The following is a 27,034-nucleotide window of genomic DNA, read 5'->3' on the forward strand; positions in this document are numbered from 1 at the left end:
TCTCTACTTCTACCCTATCAAACCCCTTCAGAATTTTAAAGTCCTCTTTAAGGTCAAACTACAGCATTGGTGTTCAGGGAGTACTCCAAGAAAATGCTGGGGCACTGACTAAACATCATTGAGCACCCCACCCTAATAATACTCAATCTCCTCTCTTTGCTTCACCTAAAAAGCCATCAGTGTTCACTCTACTGCACATTAGAATCAGTAGAGAATCAGTCAGGCATTGCAGTTATGAAAAGCAGTTTTCTCTTAATTAAAATGCTGTTCTAAGAATTCCTGTGGACTCTCCAAGGTGGATGTTGTTTTCAAGTTTCTAGATTCCAACTGTTCATTTCATGTAACGAGTCTAAAGATAAAGCTGTAACTGTTCTGAGATCTTCTGTAATCCTAATGTGGAATCTTGTTAACCAAAACTGGTTTTCTTCTGTAGCTCTTGCTTATGACTAGAGGGGGTAGAAAATCGAAGTGAAGTACATGTTGAAAAACACATTTTAAAAAAAAATGTACATCATTGGAGTTCTGCCTCCCCCAAGCTGGATCGCTATTGGGAGTGTTAAAATGTAGCTTGCGGTTATAGTTTCAGGATTGCACGGTGCCTCCCACTATCTGAAGCAGTGTAGGAAAGGATAGTCACTTCTTTCGACCACACAACAGATGATGCGGTTGCCAAATTATTCTTTAGAACGGCAGCTTGTTCATCTCTGAGGGAAAAATAACTTAAGCTGAAGCTCTGGAGAGGAGCATTGAAGTCCAATAATGAGTTAAATGATGATGAATGTCTAAGTCATACGGACATCTACACCTGACCCCTGCGTACTTAATGTATCCATAGCCATAGCGCTAAAATTAAAGGTGCTGGAATAAGCAAGAACTCTGCAGTTTCCGAACAGAAGAGTAGGTTAGAGGGACCTTTAAGGATAAGGTTGTAGGATTGGAATGCAAGACACCTAAATTACTTCCCAGGATTAACCAAGATTCAGAGAGACCTCAACCTGTGAAGGTTTGTTTCTCAATTGGTAAATGTGTTGGGGAAGTGGAGGTTTAATTAATTAGTCAGCTGAGGCTGAGGGCTTTCTGTTTCAACAGGTTAAGGGGTGGGGGAATGAATGAAGAGATTTTGGAAACCATGCTGAGATATCGTCCAGGGTTGCTGACTGTAGAGCAGGTAGGAGGATCACAAAATCGTCCTGCAGAAATGAACTGGAACAAAAAGTATTAGATTTTATGGTATTTGTCTCCAGTCAGGGAAAATGGAAGCCAATTGTATTTTTCCCCTCCACATCTTTGTTGGGTTACAGTTCCTTGGGTCAAGGCTGCCCTTTTGTAACTTTTCCAAGTGGCTATTCTTAATGTGTGAGCATGGCCAACACCTATTGGCTATTTAACTACATTGGGCCATCACAGCCAAGTCTCTTCTAATCTTTGTCATATATCATCATGCACAGTTGCCAGCAGGAGTCACTGAAAATCAATCTGGAGTGGGAATGCTGGCAATATACTCTCAACTTGATAGAGCCAGCCTGTTGGACAGTTCCTTATCCTTCAAAATGATAATAACTGCTTAAGTGTGTCCCCTTTCTGCTGCCACTTCTTTTGGGGATGTGATGTCAGTAAGAAGTGATAAAACCTGAACAGTCTGCTGCAACTAGCAACATCAACTTGTCTATCAGTTGATCTGCTCACTTTAGGGTCGACATGCAGCTGCCGGATTCGAGACAGCTCGATCCCCTCCTGCCCAAACCAGAGGTGAATGATAAGCGCAACATATACTTGTCTTCAGCAATCCAGATCACAGCACTGTTGTCAGCAGAGTTACTTGACCTAAAATTAATGACCTTGCTGTTCATTTAAACATATTCTGATTGTGAGTGAGGCACATGTTGAATGTAACACTCTTCCGTAACTGGAGGCCCATGGCTGCTGCAAGGGAGCAGAACGATGTGAGTAAACAAAAAGAAATGCCGGGCACCCCAACTCCCACTGGCCTCTCATTGTGTGGGATAATTCCTGTGGTTAATTGGCGCGGTTGTACTTGCGGTCGTATTGTATATGGTTAAGTGCACTGGTGCTTTTTAGACCAGGGAGAACCTGTAAAAGGATTGTTCCATAGCCATCATATTTGACAGATTTCTAACCTAATAATGGATTGAGAGCACATTGATTGAGTCCAAATTTTTTTTCCCTCCACATAGTTGGCAAGATCTTGTGGCTAGTGGTGTGGTGGAGTATATTGATACGCTGGAAGAGGAGACTGTAATGCTAGCCATGACTCCCGATGACTTGCAGGAAAAGGGCGTTGCGTACTGTTCAACATATACGCATTGTGAGATTCACCCATCAATGATTCTTGGTGTTTGTGCATCAATTATTCCTTTTCCTGACCATAATCAGGTGGGTAAGATCAGAAGAAAACTGTTCAAGACGTGTTTGCGGAGTCGAACTATTGAAAGATGTAACAAATACCACCTGTATTGTTTTGGGCTAGGAGTGAGTACAAAAATATTCTAGTCATAACAGAATACCTGAATTGTTACGAACAGAAATCAATTAGACCCTTTCAGAGATGAACCTCTTCGTAGCTTGTTTATATCATCCCTCAATTGTTTCTCTTTCCACAAACAAATCTATTGTCTCAGGAATCCATTTTTATGGTCTGGTTCACTGACCTTCCCTGGTAATTTATTCCACAACTCCATTGACATTTGGGTGAACAAGCTTTGCCTGACTTCCCCTTCTTATCCTAACTTGCTAATTTTGAAATAATTTTTCCTTGTATTGGAAAGCTTCACCATAATTTGATGGTTGCATTGTTTCCTATTATTTGTGCTGCCTCCTGTAAATGTGATTTTGCTCATCCATCCCAGGCATTATCTGTTACATATTTAAAATTGGTAGGTGGGTCACCACATTCCATTTCAAAATACATTGAAGACCCCAATGTCAACTTTAGTGTATGAGATTTTTCATTTTAGCAGTGTTCCCATTTACCTGCAAATGCCCAGTAGGTGGTACTGTGATAGGTGTTTTCAACATTAAATTTCATTTGACTCTAGCTGTTGATGCAGTAGCCTGTATGGTATACTGTTGATATGGGTCTGTAGGTATTTGCACACCTTGGCCACTGGGTGGCACTGAAGTAATGTATCTGCTCAAACCCCATATCCATGTACGAGATGTGTAGATCTTTTTGGAATTGAAAAAAACATTGTATAATCTCTGAAATTTTAATTTTGCTGTTTTCTCTCGAAACAGAACCTCTCTGATCTGAAAATTTTGCAACTTTTACCCAATGCTGCATACAATCTCTGCTCCTGGGGCTGCATCCCGGCTCAGTCCAGCCTACCTGTCACAATTTCTCGGGCTGTCCTGTTTTCGGTTGTAGGAATGCCCATCGGACCTGAACCCCCACCCCCTTCCTGGATCACCTTCCACCATATAATAGGAATATCAAACTCTTCTCTTGGGTCACTTTTAGGCTACAAACTCATCTCTGCTCTTCCCCCCTTCCCCATTCTGGGATTGTGTGATGTTCTCCGTGCTGGGAATGTTTACCTGGCAGCTCACACCTCCCATGTTGAAACAGTTTGTCGGCAAACCTTCCCCACCCCCCAAACTCCTCACCCCCCCCCCCCCCCCCCCCATCTGAGATTGCTTGCCACCATCTCCATCTGAGATTTTCTGCCCCCCACCTCCCCTCTCCCTCCTTCCATCCCCACCCCTCTGAAGTTTTTACATATTTGGCTTGTGCTTAGCTAACACTGGAAGTGAGAGGAGAGGCACCCCTGTTTACAATAAAGAGAGCTTTTGGGTATTATTTAAGTCCTAATTGCATTTTCAATTTTGAAGTGAGGTTGTACAGAATTTTTAAATTTGTAACCTGAGCTTTCTACTGACAGGAATGATTTGTATGAAGGTGGATTTGTGAAAGTCTCTGATCTCATTACCTAATCCTTTTACTGTTCTAGTCTCCCAGAAATACGTATCAATCTGCTATGGGTAAACAAGCAATGGGAGTTTATATTACAAATTTTCATGTGCGTATGGACACCCTAGCACATGTACTGTACTACCCACAAAAGCCACTTGTTACAACCCGTTCTATGGAGTACCTGCGATTCAGAGAGCTACCAGCAGGTGAGTGACTAATCGAACAAACAAGCCAAATGTCGGAGGCTTACAGAATCACAGCTTGTGTCCACATACTTGGTGGAATTATTGCAATTACATTACCACATTGGATGGGTGGTCTATTACATACTAGACGGAAGGGGGTTACATTAAGTACCACACACCAGGGAAGGATCTCTTACCTAATATACACTGAAAAATAAGAAGGGAGAGATCACTTTGATAGGATTGTACTACAGACCCCCAAATAGTCAATGGGAAATTGAGGAGCAAATATGTAAGGAGATTACAGACAGCTGCAAGAAAAATAGGGTGGTAATAGTAGGGGACTTTAACTTTCCCAACATTGACTGGGACAGCCATAGCATTAGGGGCTTGGATGGAGAGAAATTTGTAGAGTGTATTCAGGAGGAATTTCTCATTCAGTATGTGGATGGCCCGACTAGAGAGGGGGCAAAACTTGACCTCCTCTTGGGAAATAAGGAAGGGCAGGTGACAGAAGTGTTAGTGAGGGATCACTTTGGGACCAGTGATCATAATTCCATTAGTTTTAAGATGGCTATGGAGAATGATAGGTCTGGCCCAAAAGTTAAAATTCTAAATTGGGGAAAGGCCAATTTTGATGGTATCAGACAGGAACTTTCAGAAGTTGAGTGAGAGAGTCTGTTGGCAGGCAAAGGGACGTCTGGTAAGTGGGAGGCTTTCAAAAGTGTGTGAACCAGGGTTCAGGGTAAGCACATTCCTTATAAAGTGAAGGGCAAGGCTTGTAGAAGTAGGGAACCTTGGATGACTCGGGAGATTGTGGCCCTAGTCAAAAAGAAGAAGGAGGCATATGACATGCATAGGCAGCTGGGATCAAGTGGATCCCTTGAAGAGTATAGAGATTGCCGGTGTAGAGTTAAGAGAGAAATCAGGAGGGCAAAAAGGGGACATGAGATTGCTTTGGCAGATAAGGCAAAGGAGAATCCAAAGAGCTTCTACAAATACATAAAGGGCAAAAGAGTAACTAGGGAGAGAGTAGGGCCTCTTAAGGATCAACAAGGTCATCTATTTGCGGAACCACAAGAGATGGGTGAGATCCTAAATGAATATTTCACATCGGTATTTACGGTTGAGAAAGGCATGGATGTTAGGGAACTTGGGGAAATAAATAGTGATGTCTTGAGGAGTGTACATATTACAGAGAGGGAGGTGCTGGAAGTCTTAACGCGCATCAAGGTAGATAAATCTCCGGGACCTGATGAAATGTATCCCAGGACGTTATGGGAGGTTAGGGATGAAATTGCGGGTCCCCTAGCAGAGATATTTGAATCATCGACAGCTACAGGTGAGGTGCCTGAAGATTGGAGGGTAGCAAATGTTGTGCCTTTGTTTAAGAAGGGCGGCAGGGAAAAGCCTGGGAACTACAGACCGGTGAGCCTGACATCTGTAGTGGGTAAGTTGTTATAGGGTATTCTGAGAGACAGGATCTACAGGCATTTGGAGAGGCAGGGACTGATTAGGAACAGTCAGCATGGTTTTGTGAGTGGAAAATCATGTCTCACGAATTTGATTTGAGTTTTTTGAAGGGGTAACCAAGAAGATAGATGAGGGCTGTGCAGTAGACGTGGTCTACGTGGACTTTAGCAAAGCCTTTGACAAGGTACTGCATGGTAGGTTGTTACATAAGGTTAAATCTCACGGGATCCAAGGTGAGGTAGCCAATTGGATACAAAATTGGATTGACGACAGAAGACAGAGGGTGGTTGTAGAGGGTTGTTTTTCAAACTGGAGGCCTGTGACCAGCGGTGTGCCTCAGGGATCGGTGCTGGGTCCGCTGTTATTTGTTGTTTATATTAATGATTTGGATGAGAATTTAGGAGGCATGGTTAGTAAGTTTGAAGATGACACCAAGATTGGTGGCATTGTGGACAGTGAAGAAGGTTATCTAGGATTGCAACGGGATCTTGATAAATTGGGCCAGTGGGTCGATAAATGTGAGGTGATGCATTTTGGTAGATCGAATCGGGCCAGGACCTACTCCGTTAATGGTGGGGCGTTGGGGAGAGTTATAGAACAAAGAGACCTAGGAGTACAGGTTCGTAGCTCCTTGAAAGTGGAGTCACAGGTGGATAGGGTGATGAAGAAGACATTCAGCATGCTTGGTTTCATTGGTCAGAACATTGAATACTGGAGTTGGGATGTCTTGTTGAAGTTGTACAAGACATTAGTAAGGCCACACTTGGAATACTGTGTACAGTTCTGGTCACCCTATTATAGAAAGGATATTATTAAACTAGAAAGAGTGCAGAAAAGATTTACTAGGATGCTACCGGGACTTGATGGTTTGACTTATAGGGAGAGGTTGGATAGACTGAGACTTTTTTCCCTGGAGAGTAGGAGGTTTAGGGGTGATCTTATAGAAGTCTATAAAATAATGAGGGGCATAGATAAGGTAGATAGTCATAGATTTAAGGGGACATAGATTTAAGGTGAGAGGGGAGAGATACAAAAGGGTCCAGAGGGGCAATTTTTTCACTCAAAGGGTGGTGAGTGTCTGGAACGAGCTGCCAGAGGCAGTAGTAGAGGCGGGTACAATTTTGTCTTTTAAAAAGCATTTGGACAGTTACATGGGTAAGATGGGTATAGAGGGATACGGGCCAAGTGCAGGCAATTGGGACTAGCTTAGTGGTATAAACTGGGCGACATGGACATGTTGTAAACTTCTATGATTCTATACACTGTTTTCAGTTCAAAACTACTACTGCATGCTTGCTTCATTGTTTTTCCCAAGTTAAGGTTATGTGTGAAATGCTGGAGTAGTGTATTAACTGTAAAAGGCATCTTTGTATTGGAGTATGTTGAGATTTTTTTCTTTGTATTAAACCTAATAACACATTTAAGTCTCATTAAGAAGTCTGGGAAATGTAATATCAAACATTTGAAGTGTAAAAGCTGCTTGGGTTTCATGGGTGGTGGTGAACTGGTTAAATGTGGTCTGATCTCTGCACTGTGCGAGGATCCTTTTTAAAAATAGCTGTCTTTATTAATAAATAGAAGGTAGCATTTGATTTTAAACCTAGTATGTTTAACATTACAAGTTAGTCTCATTGAATGTGTTTTACTTAAAAGGCACTCCAGTTAAATTAAATTCAAAAACAGATCGAGCCCAGAGCTTAAACCAGGCTTAAAAGTTATCTTTGTGTTTGAGACTTGAGCAAAGGCCGTTGTGGATTTTGAGGGAGATGTGCCAAAAAGGGATGTTTAATCTTTTCAAATTGTTATGTGTTTTAGGTATAAACTCTATAGTAGCAATTGCTTCATATACTGGTTACAATCAAGAAGATTCTGTCATCATGAATCGTTCTGCAGTCGACAGGGGCTATTTCAGGTATGTGTAACTTGTCCTAGAAATTGTTCAAAGGTCCTGTTCTTTAAAACTACTTAACTAATTTTTTGTGTGTTTATTTTCCTGAATATTCATACTTGTGTATGTTAGGTCTGTGTTCTACCGCTCGTACAAAGAGCAAGAATCAAAAAAAGGTTTTGACCAGGAGGAAGTATTTGAGAGGCCTACTCGAGAAACTTGCCAGGGTGAGCCAGAATTCAATTTTAATTTGCCAATTTAGATCTGAATTTTAAAATGTTGAATGTTCACATTTTAATGTTCCATTGGGACATTGTCACTTTTAAATATTTTCCATAAGAGCTTTGTGAGTGTAGACTCTCCTTTCCCCATTGTACATGAGGATTAGTGCTGGATTGGACCTCCTCATTTCCGTTGCGTTCTTGGTCATTCGTTCTAGTTGCCCCACTGGTTCAACCCTTCTGTTAAAATTGTATGTGTTTCTTTCCGTCAATTAGTTTGGTTAGTTATCTCACTGTTTTGGCACAGCCATTGGCCCTGATTTCCAATTTTGAATGTGTTTCATTATTTGCAATTAAGTTTGACAAGACCACCACCTTGTTGACTTTGAGTCATTTTTCTAATTGTGATTGGCGTACACCCAAATTTATGCTGCCATAAATCTTTTCTAGTGCCTTGCTCAGATGTGAATTTTGCTGAAATTCCAGGCTGTTTATAGCCACTACAGCCCCTCCAAACAAATTTTTATTCATTAACATAGGGTGGCATTGCTCAATACTTCACAAGAAATGGGCACAGTCACTAAAACCATTCCAGGAAATGGAGCAACTCTTGCATTGGTACTACCTGGTAGTGGAGCACAAGTAATTATTGAGAGTTACCAGGATGTCTGAATTGTTCCTTGGTCATGAGCTCCTCAGTTGATACCTAACTGAGGAATGCCTGCTGTTGTTGATGCCCCAACACAGCACTGACCAAAGCCTCAGTACCTGTCATTGTCCAGCAAGAAGTGATGATTGTCTTTAGTGCCCTCCACTCCCTTCTCTGGATGTTTGGACATCAATGTTAATAGACATTGATTCTCATTGGGCAACTTTTGGATAGGTAGTACTGTACATGTTGATAGCAGAGGAAGAGGCCATTCGGCATATTCCTAGAACAATCCAAAACTAATCCCACTGTCCTATACTCTCCCCAAAGCCCAGTTTGTCTTTTGCTTCACATCCTCATTCACTTTTCCCTTAAAAGATGCAATGGTGTTTGCCTCAAGTACTCACTGTGACAAAGCATTCCATACCATAATAAGAAACCATGATGGAAGTGTTAATGTACTAGAGGGATGAGCTTTTGGCCAAAAGGCCTTTTCTCATCCTGACTTTTTTTGTAACACCAATGGGCTAAGTCCTCAAAAAGATGTCTGATTACATCCAAACAGCTTGTAAGACTTCACAACCTATTTATATCCAGTCCAAGTATCTGCAGAATGTGCACTATCTGTGATGAGCTCAGCCAGAGCACCTTGTATGTTTCTAGCTTTGACTATAGAAAATAACTAGATGAATGTTTGTAGGGCAACAGTCAATCTTTATCCTGTTAGTTGTCCTTTGAACTGTGTCTGTTCTACAACTTAGCTAACGGATCTTGTATGTGGACGCACCTCCCTTTATTGAGCCATAGTAAGTGCAAGACTTGTTTTGCTGGAGCAGTGTTCCAGGACATTTAAACCTGAGTGGCAATTATGTCTGGTCCCAGAATATGGTGTCACACCAGTCTTTTACGCCATAGCCTTTTATACCTCCTCCAATTACAAAATAATATACTTAGTCCTCTGATACTTTCTGGTTGATTTAAAATCCAACTAAATGCCTCAAAGTAATAGACAAACTTCCCCTGTTTGTCTTCGTTATAACAAGTTCACACCTCACTAATAAGACTTGGGGAATTTAGGGATTTTTTTTCACTGGAACTGAGAAGGTTAAGCGGTGACCTAATAGAGGTCTTCAAGATGATGGAGGGCTAAGATGTAAACAGTGATATTGTTTCCAGTGGTTGGCAAGGCTATAACAAGAGGACACAATTTCTAGATGATCTCAAAGAAATAAAGGGAGGTTAGAAAATGTCTTTACATAGAGTAATTAGAATGTGGAATTCTTTGCCACAAAGCATTGTTAAAACAGCGTATATAAATTTTTTTATTATTCGTTCATGGGATGTGGGCGTCGCTGGCAAGGCCAGCATTTATTGCCCATCCCTAATTGCCCTAGAGAAGGTGGTGGTGAGCTGCTGCAGTCCGTGTGGTGAAGGTTCTCCCGCAGTGCTGTTAGGAAGGGAGTTCCAGGATTTTGACCCAGCGACGATGAAGGAACGGCGATTTATTTCCAAGTCGGGATGGTGTGTGACTTGGAGGGGAACGTGCAGGTAGTGTTGTTCCCATGTGCCTGCTGCCCTTGTCCTTCTAGGTGGTAGAGGTCGCGGATTTGGGAGGTGCTTTCGAAGAAGCCTTGGCGAGTTGCTGCAGTGCATTCTGTGGATGGTACACACTGCAGCCACGGTGCACAGGTGGTGAAGGGAAGTGAATGTTTAGGGTGGTGGATGGGGTTCCAATCATGCGGGCTGCTTTGTCCTGGATGGTGTCGAGCTTCTTGAGTGTTGTTGGAGCAGCACTCATCCAGGCAAGTGGAGAATATTCCATCACACTCCTGACTTGTGCCTTGTAGATGGTGGAAAGGCTTTGGGGAGTCAGGAGGTGAGTCACTTGCTGCAGAATACCCAGCCTCTGACCTGCTCTTGTAGCTACAGTATTTATGTTTGAAGGCGAATTAGATAGTTGCTTGAAAAATGATTTGAGGAATGAGCGGGAGAGTGGGATTAGACTAGGAGGCTTGGAGACAAACACTGTCACAGACTTGAAGGGCTCAATGGCCTGTTTATGTTGTAATGTTCTGTGACGCCCTGACCATCCCGAGTCCTTGAGACAGAAATTTGACTCTGCTAACAGGTTCTATTAGGCATTAATATCAAAATAATTAGCACTTTCGATTTCTTCTCCATATTTGTTCATTTTGCCCAACTCCAATTTGAGATAATAATGTATATTTATGCATTAAAATGTTACAAGTTTATAATTTAAACTTTTTCTTGCTCTCGTTTTCTTGAAATTCCCCCCATTACCCCGCTCTGAAGACATTCTCATCTTGTTGGAGTACAGATCTATAGTTAACGGTCGCATCCAAGTGCCCATTATTTGTGTGTGAACCTTGAAATTAATGTCAAGAGGCTCTTTGACTGTAGGGCTATTGCAGTTGAGTCCAATCCTGTCCTCACCCAATGAGCATGTGTGTGCGATTCTAGCAGAGTTGCCTGGATAGTGGAAAGTCTGGCTGAGGCTATGTGGTACAACTGGACAAATGGATAAATTTGCTGAGCCATTGGGAGGCATGTTATTTTTTCCAGTTTGTAACAATTAATGTTTCTTTACTGATCGAACTGAGGGAGCACCTGCAGGCCGATGCAAAGCTTAGTAAATCTGAGGCGCCCATGTATTTTCAAACCTTTCATTTTTCTTGCCAGTGCATTGATCGTGTATTTTGATAAGTAGAGGTAAACAAGGACATACCACCAAGAAGGCAATTTTTATATAGAGTTTTAAAAAATCAAAGACTAATTAATACTCAAACTAATTCATTGACAATTTTCAAATGTTCAAGATTCTGCATTCCTTGATTTCTAAAGACCTCGGTAATCACCAGACTTTTAAAGTTCAGTTCATTTCACTTAGTTAGAAATCAGTCCCACATGAGACAACACTTGCATCTTATATGGAACTTCTGGCTGAATGAAGGCGTAAAGTAGTTTGTTTGATCGAAACTATACCCATTATGATGTTTTGAAATGCACTGAATTTATTCAGTGGAATTTTCAGTGGTAAAACTACAGCAGAAACAGAAGTCAAATGCTATAGTAGTGCATGCGTGTGTGTGTATATATTAAAAGTATTCCTGATCAGTTTGTTCAGCCAGTTAAGTCACAGATATGACTGAAGAAAATTCAGCAAGTTAATTATTTCTCTTGTGTTGATGTACCCTTCACCTCATATTTTATAGGTATGAGACACGCTATTTATGAGAAGCTAGATGAAGATGGATTAATAGCACCTGGTGTGCGTGTGTCAGGAGATGATGTAATCATTGGTAAAACAGTAACACTGCCAGAAAATGAAGACGAGCTTGAGAGCACAAACCGACGGTACACAAAGCGAGACTGCAGCACGTTCCTGCGGACAAGTGAGACTGGTATTGTGGATCAGGTCATGGTGACACTAAACCAAGAGGGATACAAATTTTGCAAAATTAGGGTAAGGCATCAAAATAGTTAATAGCTTTTATTGCTTTGTACGTCATTACTTTTCTTTATTAAGCATCGGATATTTTGGTGAAGTATGGATTATGTGTAGCACATAGGTGTCCACAATACATATAAACTGTAACCTTAGTCTGAACTTGCAGCTTCAGCAGAATTAATTTGCATTTCCAATGGTTTGACGTTACCATCCGTCAATGTTACATCCAAGATTACGATAGTAAGCACCTCTGATACCCTTGACCCAAGTCAAGAGGCTGTCGGGGGTTTATTTGATGACAATGAAAAAGAAATCCAAGGTATTTTTAATCAGAAAATAGCAGCATTCTTCAACTGCCAAAGCAGTAAAACATCCACTATAGATTTAAAAGATGCAAAAAGATTAATCGGTATCAGCCTTGGCTCAGTGGTATAATGCTTGCCTTTGAATCAGAAGGTCAAGCCCCACTCCAGAGACTTGAATACATAATCTAGGGTTGATACTGCATGCAGTACTGAGGGAGTGCTGCACCCTTGGAGGTGCTGTCTCAGGTAAGTGTAAAAGATCCCACAGCCCTAGTTGGAGAAGTGCAGGGGGGAGTTCTCTCGGTGTCCTGATCAACACCTTAACCCAACAACACAAACAGATTATCTAGTAATTTATCTCATTGCTGTTTTTGGAACATTGCTGAGTACAAATTGGCTGCTGAGTTTCCCTACATTACAATAGCGACTACATGTCAGAAGTACTTCATTGGCTGTGATATGTAAGGGGCTATATAAATGTAAGTTCATTCTTTCCTTTATACAAAAGCAAAGGAAATCCATTTTTGTTGCAGATAAACCTCAATCAAAGAGCTTTTTACATCTAGTTAAGGCCATCTATAGCCCCCTCACTGAGGAACTGCTCTACTTAAGAGCTCACATGGTAACTTACTTATCAAGGAGAAAGACTCTCCTTAAGTGTTGGATGTAACATTTGTACACTCTTAAACAGGTCTTTTAGGTATTGAAGCTGAAGCCCATTATAAAAGAAATTGATTAATAGCCAACGTTCGAAGCGATCAAGAATAGAAAGGCTAATTAATCTGAAGGAATCCCAGAAGGGACAAACAAATGTTACCAACCATTCCTACAAATTGAAGTAAATTGTTCCAAACTATTTGGAAGAAATGTCACATCACAGAATTTGAAGGATGCTCTCATAGTGACTGTACAAAAAGAGACAAATAAGTCTAAGCTGGAGAGATCATTGACAGAGTTTCCTAAACAGACTGAGTCCAAATTGGAGTTCCAAATGGAGCACTTTGGACATGATGTTCATTGCTTGATAGGTTCAAGAAAATTGCAGAGAGTAAAATATGAACCTTTACATAGATTTGCAGATCTCACCAACCTTTTTGATTCGTTCAGCAGCATGCCTTTCAAAGGTTTCTTGCCAACATTGGATGCCACTTTCCCCAAATTTATTTTTAAAATAACATGTGGACTGATGGGGAATATCAATAATAACAACAATATCTCATACCGTTACAACATTCAACAGAATGAAACCAGAATGTGTCTTGGCACCAGCACTGTTCAGTTTGTTCTTCACAGGAAAGTGGTAAGATGTCAGCACACATTTTAATGGCGTCTTTATTCAAGGCAAAAATGAAAGGATGCTGTTTAAGTTTCATTGCTGAAGGGATACACTGAAAGGAGGTTGTCAGCTGTTTTGCACTGATCACTGTTCACAGCTGATTATTTATTTAATTAATTAATTAAATAGGCTTAACTTCAACCTAAAGAAAATGGAGGTGCAACACATACAGTACTTGTCACCAGTTATTGTTATTGGAACAGCCAACCAAATGCAGTTCAACAACAACACCTTGTATTTATATAGCGCCTTTAACGTAGTAAAGTGTCCAAAAGCGCTTCACAGGAGCGTTACCAAACACAATTTGACACCGAGCCATATAAGGAGATATTAGGACAGATGACCAAAAGCTTGGTCAAAGAGGTAGGTTTTAAGGAGAATCTTAAAAGGAGAGAGACGGAGAGATTTAGGGAGGGAATTCCAGAGCTTAGGGCCTAGACAGCTGAAGGTATGGCCGCCACTGGTGGAGTGAAGAAAACGGGGCCGTGCAGAGGGTTTTAGGGCTGGAGGAGGTTACAGAGATAGGGAGGGGCGAGGCCATGGAGTGATTTGAAAACCAGGATGAGAATTTTAAAGTCAAGGCATTGCCGGACCGGGAACCAATGTAGGTCAGCGAGCACAGGGTTGATGGGTGAACAGGACTTGGTGACACTTAGGATACAGGCAGCAGAGTTTTGAATGAGCTCAAGTTTACGGAGGGTGCAAGGTGGGAGGCTGACTAGAAAAGCATTAGAATAGTCAAGTCTAGAGGTAACCAAGGCATCAATGAGGGTTTGCGTAGCAGTTGAGCTGAGGCAGGGGCGGAGATGGGCAATGTTATGGAGGTGGAAGTAGGTGGTCTTAGTGATGGAGTGGATATGAGGTCGGAAGCTCAGCTCCAGGTCAAATAGGATGCCAAGGTTGTGAACCATATGACCTGTGGCCAGGGAGGGGGTTGGAGTCGGTGACTAGGGAATGGAGTTTGTGGCGTGGACCAAAGACAATGGCTTCGGTCTTCCCAATATTTAGTTAGAGAAAATTTCTGTTCATCATCCAATACTGGTTGTTGGACAAGCAGCGTGACAAATCAGAGGCAGTGGAGGGGTTAAACAGTTCAACAGTTTATCTATTTGTGAAACTGACATTCCCATGACTGCATCAGTTGAAAAATTTCAAACTGCAATAAGGAACCAGTTATGCGTAGGGGCTCCCCAAACAGACTTTGGAACCAGTCTGGAATCAGACTTGTTACAAAGCTAAGAGTGTACCATTCTGTTGTGATAACACCTACCTCGTACAGCTCAGAAACTTTGGGTATCTATATGAGATGTTTTAAAAGAGCTATTAAAAAAAAAACTTAAATCTGTAGAGCCCATGAAATATCATGTGGATCAAATGGCAAGACAAAGTACAAAACACTGAAATTCTGCAGAGCAGAATCAATAAAGATAAAAAGGGCAGCATATGTTTGGATGGTTGACAACTGACTAACATAAAAGTGGCTGTGTGATATGCTACCACAATCAGTAACCTCATGGTCCGGCATATCCCTCACTCCTCCATCAGCATTGTGTTAGATGATCAACTCTGGTTCAGTGAGGTGTGGAGAAGAGCATGCTGGAAGCAACACTAGGTATACCTGAAAATGAGATGCCAACCTGGTGAAACTGCAACACAGGACTACATGAATGCTAAACAGCAGAAGCAGCATTCTATAGATGGAGCTAAGCAATCCCACAACCAATGGATCAGGTCAAAGTTCTGCTGTACTGCCATATCCAGTCACGAATGGTGGTGGAAAATGTAGCCCAAAACAGACGTCATGGATCATAGCACGGTGCTTGTAAATTTGAAATAACATGTTCCTGGGTAGTTGAGTCAAAGAGAAAGCTCTTGCAAAACTAAAACGTGTGTTGGGTCAATCAGCCAGCACAGCAATTCTGGTGTGTGGACTGTTGGCATGATTCTCTCATGTATTGCCTTTACGAGGCATTTCCTTTCCATTAGGACTTGCGAGCAAGAATTATTCAAGCAAGACAATGCAGTCATCATTGCAACTATCTGACTCTTGTTTACCGCATGCTCTTTTTGCACAGGTACGATCTGTCCGAATTCCACAAATTGGAGACAAATTTGCAAGTCGTCATGGTCAGAAGGGTACATGCGGTATCCAATACAGACAAGAAGTAAGGAATTGATGTAGTATGGACTCGGGTTTAAAAAACTGATTTCAGATTCTGGAAAAGCTGTTCAGAATCAAAAAGCAAAATACTGCCGATACTGGAAATCTGAAATAAAAGCAGAAAAATCCTGGAAACACTCCAAGTCAGGCAGCATCTGTGGAGAGAGGTGTTACCTGATCTGCTGAGTGGTTCAGAATTAAATTTTGTTTTTTTCATCCATTTTTCTCCACTCCTTTGGCACAATCTGTAATACAGTGGAATTCGCATACTGAATTGTATGTTCCCATACAACATTATTTGGTTCGATTGAAACTAGAAGAGAAGTTGTATCTTCTTGAATTTTAATAGTGCCTTTAACATAAAAACCATCCCAAGTTGCTTCACGGATAGGCATGTGGAAAATAGATGCCAAGCCAGGGAAAAAGAGATGAGTTTTGAAGAGGCTGCTAAAAGAGAGAGAGAACTGGAGGGATTTTAGGGATCAAATTTCAGAGAGTGGGAACCAGACGTGAAGGCACAGCCGCCAACAGTGGGGTGGGGAAGCATGTACAAGAGATCTGTGTCAGAGGAGCGGAATGTTCATGCAGTGGCTCTGAGACTGGAGGTGGGGAGGGGTGAGGCTGTGAAGGAATTGAAGAGGATGGGCAAGGATTTAAAATTTGAGGCATTGAGGTTGGCGAGCCAGGGTAAGTCAGTAAGGACAGGGGTAATGGGTGAGCGGGATAGGGCAAGAAGCAACAGGTATTAACCTATGTTGTTTTTAACTTTTGTTTCCCCCTTTCTGATTTCTTTGTGCTTGGTCTTTTGCTCTGAAGGATATGCCATTCACGTGCGAAGGTATCACCCCAGATATTATCATCAATCCACATGCCATTCCTTCTCGAATGACAATTGGTCACTTGATTGAGTGTCTGCAAGGGAAGGTAAGTTTGAAGTGTAAAGATTTAATTATTGTTGTGCAGAGTTGCTGTCTACATTCTCATGCAAGTTTTTTTTTTCAGGTGTCGGCAAACAAGGGTGAAATTGGTGATGCTACACCTTTCAATGACGCAGTTAATGTACAGAAGATTTCTAACTTGTTATCAGAGTATGGATATCACCTCCGAGGCAATGAGGTAACTTCTTTTCCTTTTGTATATATGCAGAAGAGAATTTGTTCAACCTGGCGCAGCATTTTAGTGGCAGCTGTAAGATGACTAAGGCTGTATCTGAGGCCACTGTTCACATGAGAATGGGCACTGTGTGACACATTTGCCATTCCTCATTCTTTCAGCTTCCACATACAAATAAGTACCCTGCCACTTAATGGATTGAAGAGCCTCCAGGACACACTTTTTTGTTGAAAAAATGCCTTGATCACCTAAATGTGATGCTTTTCCCTCTTCCCTTTTCTGCATCGCATTGCAGTTTTTTTTTCTTCCATTATTGGCAGCAATTCCTAACGTTTATGTGCATAGAATTAAGTTCTTCTAGTCAGTGAATTTGCATTTTAAAGTGTTTTATTCTTTGCTTCCAATTTGATAGTGCTTGACTCGGGTCAGAAGTGGGTGTGGGGAGGGTTATGTGACATTGTAATGTCGGGACATTGCCACACAAAGCTTCCTGCACAGTATAAGAGAATGCCACATAGGCAGAGATCCTCAATCCTCGAACAGGCTGGATAAGCTGCAAGAGTGGGCCCAGTTAATTTGGTTGGCTCAGGAACCAAATCCTACAGCCAGGTGCCATCCTGGTCTCGAAACCAGGTTTGGACCACACATTCTCAAAGTGGAATGAACAAAGATGGATACACAGTTCTCATCCACGTTCTGCTAGCAGTGACCCTAAATGAAATGCATAGATTTACTGCGAGCACGATTATTTTACTATATTTTTTCCAAAAAATTAAAATAGAACAGTATCAGTTGTTTACATCAGATTTATTGTAGGTGCTAAACTTCAGCATTAGGAGCAACCTTAAGTTTATCCTTAGTTAGAATCTGATGTTTGACTTCAGGGTCTGTATAGACTGAGAATGTCCTGTTGGCATTAGTGGTTGATGCTGAAAGCCAAATATATCTTTTTGGCAGTGGAGAGAGTTGGAAGCTGTTCTGTTTGTGGGCCTCTGAAACATAATGGTGACATTCAAAATTACCATCTTCAGCAGTTCAAGTATTAGTCCGATGCAGTCTTATTTTCTTTGCACTACTTAGGTCTGCTTGGGGTCCAGAATGCTGGTAGTCAGCAAAGTTTCCATGACAAAATGGTGTTGAAGAATCTTATCCAGCTTTGCCAAACTTTGAATGAAGATATTTTGGAAAGCGTCTATGCAGTCCAAATGCATTATAAACCGTACTACAGTTTCTAAATTCTTTTTAATGTTCATAGAACCTGCTGTAGAACAAAAGACATACAACATGTGCAACTCCTGCAGTTTCACAAAGATCTCTCTGAGCCTTTGGTTTCAATGTTTTTTTTACAGCTCCTTTCTAAGATGAACCATTCCATAGTGTACTCGGTCAAATGTAGCTTTGAGCTTCTCTTGCTTGTTGCTGTGGAGAAATTTTCACTTCTGTAAACGAGCAGCATCACTTTTTCGTATTTGTGTAATGTAAGGGCACTGGATCGATATCCCGACAAATATTTGTCAAAGAACTAGAACGTAACCCCTTCACTTTAACTCCTCACTAAGGAACTGTAGGTTTTACCGCCCAGTTTATGGCTAGAAACGGATGGTGCCCTTATTTGGCTCGCCAAACTGTCATATATCATCCATTTCAGATTGAGTGCGCATTTACCATACTAACTTCCAATTAGGATATCCACATTACTGAGTGGATGAATTAACTCTTTCTTGCCTAATCATCAGAGAAGAAGTCATAATTAGCAATACTTACATTTTAACATTGAGTATGCAAGTTATTAGTAGATACGGTTAACTAATTAAATGAATAATAGTGGTTCTAAAGGCAGTTCAGTCGTGTCACAGTAATTCAGCTGGATTGCTGATTATCAAATTATAGTCGAGATCAATATCTTAGATTGATATAAATTGGTGAGGTTAATTTAGGATTAGACTCCTTAGATAGCTAACAAGTTAACAGCATTAGGTAGCCAGTTTATTGGCTAGGTTAAAGCCTGTGCTGCTGGTTAGCAATGTTTCAAAACTTATACAACCGTGCCCTAATGAGCTGCCCTGATGTTCTTGCATATCTTTTTGTACTGTCTTCAGATCTCTCCCACTGTCATCTCCACTGTTTGGTGGCCTGTAATGCACACCAAGAATTGTACCATTTCTCTTCCCATTTCTTAACTCTATCCATATGGATTTGGTTTTAGCATAAAGACTACAACATCATTACTTTCCAGCCCTGTAATAGAATCTTTCAATAGATAACTCCAGTTGCAGAGCTAGTTCTGGCACAAGCACAATGAACTGGGTGGCCTCCTTCTGTGCTCTAATTTCTGTTAGTCCAGGAGGTTGAGGAGCCAAGTCCAAGCAAGAGGGGTGTCCAGGGAGCTAAAGAATGCGGTCCAGGCCAGATGAGAGATGTCTGGCTGGGATACTAGATGGATGGATTACAGGAATTGGAGATACTTGCTATGGAATGGGAATGCAAGGATTGGTCTGTGCTAACCATGTGTCCATTATTACTGAGGGAAACATGGTTTCCACAGTCCAATCAGTTTGCTACTAAGTGACAATTTTTATTTTTTATATGCAGAGTATAATGCAATGATAGTTCTGGTAGGAAGAATGTAGTCTTGAAAACCGTGTGATGCCCCTTCACTTTCCAGTCAGCATAAATACTGTAGCTATTGTTGTGTTCATCTACATAAGACAAAAAATTATATATTCAAAGAAATGTGCCCTCTCTCATTTAGGTTTTATACAATGGATTTACAGGGCGTAAACTCACATCGCAGATTTTTATTGGTCCCACTTACTACCAGCGTCTGAAACACATGGTAGATGACAAAATTCATTCCCGTGCTCGAGGACCTGTTCAGATCCTTAACAGGCAGCCTATGGAGGGTCGATCTCGGTGAGATGAAACTTGGTGTATATCTTACTTTGTTTTTGAATTTAAAACACTTTGGAATTGTTGGCTTTGACCAACAATCCAGTGTAGTGTATCAGAGGCCATATACTATTCATGATCTTGTGACTCCCAAGTCCTTTCAGTTGCGGTTTATACTTGTAGTTTGAATTATTCAATTTATGTTCAAATTCTTAAGACAATTTCTATATTGTTTCCAAGTTTTTTTCCAACCCTTTTAATATCTGACCAGTAATGGTTGGGGTGTGACTGGCCAAGTATATTTGAACATGATGTTGATGTTTATGCTCAGGCTCAGCTCCAATGCTTTCACCAAAGGCCAATGCACATAATGTGAGCTTCAGTTAAATTGGCTGACAAGTGGCTTTTACTGTGGATAAGTGACATCTGTCAGGCACTGGCCTTGTGTCAACTGCCAGTTAGCTGACAATGAGGGTAGAGTAAATTCAGTCCTGTAGTGTTCAAGCATTTAATGACATTTTATTGTGACCTCCATTCTTGCTTATAACCTACATCTTAGGTGTCTAGTTAAATTGATTCAGTGACACTAGTTTGCATGTTCTTGGTCTGCTATAATCAGACTTTACAAGTTGATAGATTTTGATTTGAGAATTTAAATATTGCAATTCATTTCTCCTGTTTTTCTTTTTTGTAAGGAGGGGGAAAAAAAGAGGTTAAATTATCTGAGCTAACCTGGCTTAATTTACAGATAGGGCTTTTTTTGCCTTTTGCTCCACATAACTTTTGGGTTGGTTTTCTTTTCAGTGATGGTGGTCTACGTTTTGGAGAGATGGAACGAGATTGTCAGATTGCCCATGGTGCAGCCCAGTTTTTGAGAGAGAGGCTATTTGAGGTTTCTGATCCTTATCAGGTGCATGTATGCAATCTTTGTGGGCTCATGGCGATTGCTAATACCAGAACACACACTTATGAATGCAGAGGATGTCGAAACAAAACTCAGGTACATGTCAAACTTTCAGGAACTTGTTTTCTGAGTACGAACAGTAGTTTTAAAGAGATTAGCATCCTGTAATTTCTAAGAAGTTGTGATGGTTGTTTCGTGTGACGAGTGTGAACACAGAGTCAGGTAAACTCCTCCTAACTTGTAGAAATGTGTATGTTAGGTAGACGTACAAACCCACCTTCTGCATGCTCTATTAGATGAGTTATTGGACAGATTTTAGGAATGTGTAGTTCTGTATTTTTGTTTGCATATAGTATATTTCTGATTGTATGCCTCACTGTATTGAAGAAGTGCAGTATATTGCTTGTCCAGCGTTTTTCCAACTACACAAAAGTCTGAACTGTTGCTTTCTGTGTTCAGATTATTGCATTATTTTACTTGTGCCCAAGGGGTAAGTGAGTGAATTACCCCAATTTTAATTATTTGCATGTGGCTGAGTAAAGCTGCTGGGTGGGAGTCTGCATGCTAAAACTCCTCTTTCCTGACCTAGAAGTGTGAATTGTACTCTTGAAAAGGATTGTTACTTTAAATTTCCCTACTTTAGTTTTTCATTCTGTAGTTGAGACTCGTGAGGAAATCATAAATTATTGTTCATTGTATTCCATTGGTTTAAAAGATTAATAGAATTGTAGGGCAGATAAACTGTTTACAATTTGAAAAGACCAGCTGGTACTAGAGACTGTTGCAATCCCTTCTCCCATACTGAGCTTTCTCCCTGTCTGGTTCAATGCATCTTCTGGTGGTCCTTGTTCTCAGTTCCCTCATCAGTATCTGCCTAAAATATCCTTATGCAAAACCAGTTGTATAATTTAGACCCATTGCAGGTCTTAGTTTTGGTTGGTGCAGTGGTTTTGTGGTCTTTCATCCCTGGGACCTCAACTGAAAATCCATCCGGACAGATGGGATGGAGCCTCCTCTGTCTGTCGCCAGTAAGCGTCCGCTATGAAATAAGTTTGGGCAGTCTCAATCCAGTTTCTAGTGGGCATGGGTCCAAAAAAAACTGGCTTGAATTGGCTCTCTCGGGTCAATGGATGGCTTTTGTAAAATATAAGCATCTGATAAATGAAACCTCGGTAATATGTTTCAGATTGCCACAAACTGTAGAACGTGGGGACACGTCTCAAGGTTCGAAAAGGAAAGATGCACACAGTTTAGATTTAGCTACTTTACACAGAGGGTGGTGAACATGTGGGATGGACTTTCCAGGCAAATTAAAGTGGAAGAATTGGATAAATATGAGGGAGGGGGTGAGACGAGTATTAGTTTTTATGACTGGCCAGATGTGCTGTAGTGTCATTTCTGGTCCTGGATATTCCTATGTTCATGCTGTGCAGTTAGGGAGCTTTACTGCAGCTGATGATGCTGGCACTGGGTGCCTGCAATGGAAAATGTTCGTTTCCAAGTATGCAATTTACAAGAAGTGAGGGGAAAAACACCATATATAGACACTTTTTAAAAAAAATCTTACAAATTGAAAATGTTTGTAAAACTGACATGAACCAGTGGTTTAAAAAATAACTTTGCAAACAGCCTAAGGGTATTTTTTTTTTAAAAACCTAAAGTAGGTTTTACACTCAGTTTGGCTGAAGTCAATGGCTCTGATTTCTCCAGAGTAACTGATAAGACTTTTGGAGAAAAGACTCAAAACAATGAACAAGCGATTTTAAGCAATGAGGATAGACTGTAAATGACCAGGAATGTCAGTGGAGCAGAATGTTGTGATAGGTAAGGGAATAAAAATGGAAGTGTGGTTTTTATGAAATTGATGCCTACCTTTTACTTATCTTCTTCTTGGATTTACAGATCTCATTATTACGGATGCCCTATGCCTGCAAACTTCTCTTCCAGGAGTTGATGTCAATGAGTATTGCACCACGAATGATGATTTCATGATGGACTGTAAATGATGAGCTTTGCACAGACGTGCTAAGCACATGGCAAAATACTGAAACAGTAAAATATGTGACTGGCAAAATTATTTGCAGCACAGTGCGCATCAGGTGGTACAGAGAGGTTGTGATGGTGTTACTTATATAAATACCAGGTCTTTAGCCGTGTATTGAAGACATCATAGTGTTACCTATGTATGCACCAGATCTTTGGCCACACTTGTTCTGTGCCTGTTCATATGTTTACTGTTCTCACTGGTGACTTGATCAGTGTTTTAACTTTGCCAGCGTTGTAAGTAGATTTTGTTGTGAAAACAAAAATAAAATTTTGTATTTTAATCTTTGTATGTATTGAAGATAAACATTTTTTTATTTTATAACTTTTTATACAATTTATATCTTGATAATACAGAATGGTTTGTACTCCTTTGCCCCTATATTTGATTTATAAAAAAATCTAATTGTAAGCACAGTAAAAGTGAGTCACATCAGCAACCATTATTATGAGCAACTAAACTAATACAGCATACATGCTTGGGAAAGATCCCTGGAAAACTCAAGTGGTAACGTATTCAAAAAGGCACCACACAGATAGTCTGCACTTACTCCCAGAATTCCCTGTAAATAGATGAGCTCCATGCTGAGCTAGTGGTTGGGAATGTCATTGATTCCTTTCATTTACTTTTTCATACTTTCTCTTTCACTGTAAAACAAAACACCAAAGTTAATAAGAAATACTCAGTTTTACTCTACCTACTAGGCAAATGAGTCCTGTCTCATTAGCAGATTTTTTACTTAATTATTTCATTTTTCCATGTGTATGCTAAAAAATCATTATCCATTGGCTTTAGTTTCCTTCTGTCTGTATGATAACTCAGCACTTGCAACAATCTGTACTTGATTTGCTAAATACACTGCTTCCTCAGGAATCTCACTGTGCAGGCACACCTGGCTGACCATGTTTTCAAGGAAATATCTCTTAGGGATCAGTCACCATTCCCATCAGAGAGTACTTCATATCTGAATTTAAGGCCAGATGAAGTCAGTAAAGGGCCAGAAAAAGAGCACATGCAGCAGTGAATTAATGTTGTCGCTTGCAGGACAGAATTATGGAAAGATGGCTGCATATATATTATCTTCATATACAAAACCTACCATCTGCATATACATTTTCAAATACTATCGGGCCTCGCTCTTCCCTCCAAAATCACTCACTACTCCACGATCATCCCAGAGAGCAAAGAAAATTCCCTGGATTCTTTACTCCAATATCAACGCTCTTTAAAACCAATGCCCCCCTGCCCCCTTCACCCTCACCTCCAACAACGTGCAAGGAATTCATGGGCCACTTTGTTGCTAAGATTAACACCATCTGTTCAGCTGCCTCTGCTGCTTCCCTTTTCTCCTCCTGCTCAACAAGCTAAACCTCTCCTTTCCAACTCCCCCCCACCCCCCCCCAATTCTTAGTGTTGATCCCATGTCCTGTAGTTTTTCTCCTATCTCCCCATATGCTCTCTCTGAACTCATCTTGTCCATAAAACCTGCTGCTCCCTTGTTCCCATTCCCACTACACTGCTGACCACCCAACTTCCCTTCCTGGCCCTCATGCTAGCCGACATTGTAAATATTTTCCTCTCCTCCGGTACTGTCTGCTCTCTTTCAAAACAGTTGTCATCAACCCCTCCTCAAAAAAAAATCCCATCACTGACCCTTCTGTCCTTGCAAACTACTGGTCCATCTCCAACCTTGCTTTTCCTCTCCAAAGTTCAACATGATGTTGCCTCCCATATCTGTGCCCATCTTTCCTTGTCTGAATCTCTCCAATCAGGTTTCCTGTCACAGCAATGAAGTGGCGCTAATTAAAGTCACAAATTACATCCTCTTGTGACTGGCAGTTTCCCTCCTCGACCTCTCTGCAACTTTAGACATGGTCCACCACACCATCCTCCTCCAATGCCTCTCCTCCGTGGTGCAGCTCAGTGGGACTTACCTTGGTTGGTTCCACTTTTATCAATCTAGTTGTAGCCAGGGCAGCTCCAGCAGTGGCTTCACTTCCCTCCCCTGCACCATTACCTCAGGAGTCCCCCAAGGATTTATCCTTGGCCCCCTCCTCTTCATCGTCTGAAGCTTCCATGTACGCTGATGACACCCAGCTCTACCTTTACAACACCTGTCTCAACTCCTCCACTGCCTCTGTGCTACCAGACTGCTTGTCAGACATCCAGTCTTGGTTCCCCCTTCTTGGGTACTATCTCCTCCCTTTCAAAACAGCTGTCATAGAAACATAGAAAATTTAAGGCACAGAAGGAGGCCATTCGGCCTATTGTATCCATGCTGGCCAAAAATGAGCCACTCAGCCTAATCCCACTTTCCAGCACTTAGTCCGTAGTCTTGTAGGTCACGGCACTTCAGGTGCACATCCAGATACTTTTTAAATGAGTTGAGGGTTTCTGCCTCTAACACCCTTTCAGGCAGTGAGTTCCAGACCCCTACCACCCTCTGGGTGAAAATATTTTTCCTCAGTTCCCCTCTAATCCTTCTACCAATCACATTAAATCTATGCCCCCTGGTTATTGACCTCTCTGCCAAGGGAAATAGGTCCTTCCTATGCACTCTATCTAGGCCCCTCATAATTTTGCATCTCAATTAAATCATCCCTCAACCTTGTCTGTTCCAATGAAAACAACCCCAGCCTATCCAATCTTTCCTCATAGCTAAAATTCTGCAGCCCTGGCAACATCCTTGTAAATCTCCTCTATACCCTATCTAGAGCAATTACATCCTTCCTGTAATGTGGTGACCAGAACTGTACTCAAGCTGTGGCCTAACCAGTGTTTTATACAGTTCCAGCATAATCTCCCTGCTCTTATATTCCATGCCTTGGCTAATAAAGGAAAGTATTCCATGTGCCTTAACTACCTGTCCTGCTGCCTTCAGGGATCTCTGGACATGCATTCCAAGGTCCCTCACTTCCTCTACACCTTTCAGTATCCTCCCATTTATTGTGTATTCCCTTGCCTTGTTTGCTCTCCCCAAATGCATTAACCTCACACTTCTCCGGATTGAATTCCATTTGCCACTTTTCTGCCCACCTGACTAGTCCATTGATATCTTTCTGCAGTCTACAGCTTTCCTCCTCACTATCAACCACACGGCCAATTTTTGTATCATCTACAAACTTCTTAATCATGCCCCCTACATTTAAGTCCACATCATTAATATATATCACAAAAAGCAAGAGACCTAGTACTGAGCTCTGCAGAACCCCACTAGAAACAGCCTTCCAGTCTCAAAAATACCCGTCGACCATTACCCTTTGCTTCTTGCCACTGAGCCAATTTTGGATCCAACTTGCCACTCTTCCTTGGATCCCAAGGGCTTGTACTTTTTTGACCAGTCTGCCATGTGGGACTTTGTCAAAAGCCTTGCTAAAATCTATGCAGACTACATCAAATGCACTATCTTCATTGACCCTCCTTGTTACCGCCTCAAAAAATTCAATCAAGTTAGTCAGACACAACTTGTCATCACTCTTCATGTCCCAAATCCGTGACCATCTTTCCTACAACTCCTTTTGAATCTCCAAATAGGTTTCCACCCCTGCCATAACACTGAAATTTCACTAATCTTCTGTGACTGACTGGTGCGTTTTCTCTCCTCATCCTCCTCGACTCTGCAGCCATTGACACGGTCAACCACACCATCATCCTCCCACGGCTTTCCTTTGTTGTTTAGCTCAGTAGCCCTGCCCTCACTTGATTCCACTCTTACCTATCAAAGTATAGCCAGAACAGCTCCAGCAAAGGCTTCTCTTCCTGATGCACTGTTACCTATGGGGCCAACCCTCTTCCTTGGCTATATGGTGTCCCTTGGTGAAATTGACCACAGACATTGGGTCAGCTTCCACATGTTCAGTGAGGACAACCAGCTTTACCTCTCCACCTTTCTCGACCCCTCCACTGTCAGACTGCTTACCTGACATCCAGTCTTAAATGAGCCACAATTTCCTCCAGTTAAACATTGGGAAGACTGAAGCAATCGGCTTTGGCCCTTGCCACAAACTCCATACCAAAATCGTCGAGCAGAAATTGATAGCCAAGTTCCGCACCCATGAGGACGGCCTCAACCGGGATCTTGGGTTCATGTCACGCTACATGTTATCTGTTTTTAATACAACTGGACATTCTCTCTCTCTCTCTCTGCCTTTCGGGTCTCTTTCTCTCTGTCTTTGTAATCTGACCCATTGTGTATTCAGTATACTGGGATGTAATGTTTTCCATGGCTAACCTGTCTAAACACCAACGACACCTTTGATTGCTGTGATTGTCTCCCAGCCGCGATGTGATAGGGGGCAGTTGGAAAGATTATCTGTAATCAGCAGGCATTGCTCTCTGACTATATATGCTATGCGCTTTTAGAACCCTTCACTCACCTGACGAAGGAGGTAAGCTCCGAAAGCTTGTGATTTAAAATAAAACAGTTGGACTATAACCTGGTGTTGTGCAAGTCCTTACATTTGTCC

General features: G+C 41.4%; 2 protein-coding genes across 2 annotated transcripts in view; one reads left to right on the plus strand and one right to left on the minus strand.

The window, feature by feature from the left end:
* Window positions 1-22,851, plus strand: part of polr2b (RNA polymerase II subunit B) — a 49,037-nt gene extending 26,186 nt beyond the window's left edge. Inside the window, exons 15-25 of the mRNA XM_067994365.1 lie at window positions 2,196-2,394; window positions 3,969-4,137; window positions 7,405-7,501; window positions 7,610-7,704; window positions 11,581-11,831; window positions 15,533-15,622; window positions 16,435-16,542; window positions 16,621-16,734; window positions 19,484-19,644; window positions 20,425-20,620; window positions 22,427-22,851. Of these exons, the coding sequence (XP_067850466.1) occupies window positions 2,196-2,394; window positions 3,969-4,137; window positions 7,405-7,501; window positions 7,610-7,704; window positions 11,581-11,831; window positions 15,533-15,622; window positions 16,435-16,542; window positions 16,621-16,734; window positions 19,484-19,644; window positions 20,425-20,620; window positions 22,427-22,516 (1,570 nt within the window). The 3' untranslated portion in view covers window positions 22,517-22,851. The remainder of the gene's footprint in view (window positions 1-2,195; window positions 2,395-3,968; window positions 4,138-7,404; window positions 7,502-7,609; window positions 7,705-11,580; window positions 11,832-15,532; window positions 15,623-16,434; window positions 16,543-16,620; window positions 16,735-19,483; window positions 19,645-20,424; window positions 20,621-22,426) is intronic.
* Window positions 22,852-22,863: 12 nt separating this feature from the next.
* The window catches only part of igfbp7 (insulin-like growth factor binding protein 7), a 32,666-nt gene continuing 28,495 nt past the window's right edge, over window positions 22,864-27,034 (minus strand). Inside the window, exon 5 of the mRNA XM_067994366.1 lies at window positions 22,864-23,215. Coding sequence (XP_067850467.1) covers window positions 23,199-23,215 — 17 coding nt within the window. The 3' untranslated portion in view covers window positions 22,864-23,198. The remainder of the gene's footprint in view (window positions 23,216-27,034) is intronic.

Source organism: Heptranchias perlo, chromosome 1, assembly GCF_035084215.1.
Source record: "Heptranchias perlo isolate sHepPer1 chromosome 1, sHepPer1.hap1, whole genome shotgun sequence".
In the NCBI taxonomy this organism is placed as follows: domain Eukaryota; kingdom Metazoa; phylum Chordata; class Chondrichthyes; order Hexanchiformes; family Hexanchidae; genus Heptranchias; species Heptranchias perlo.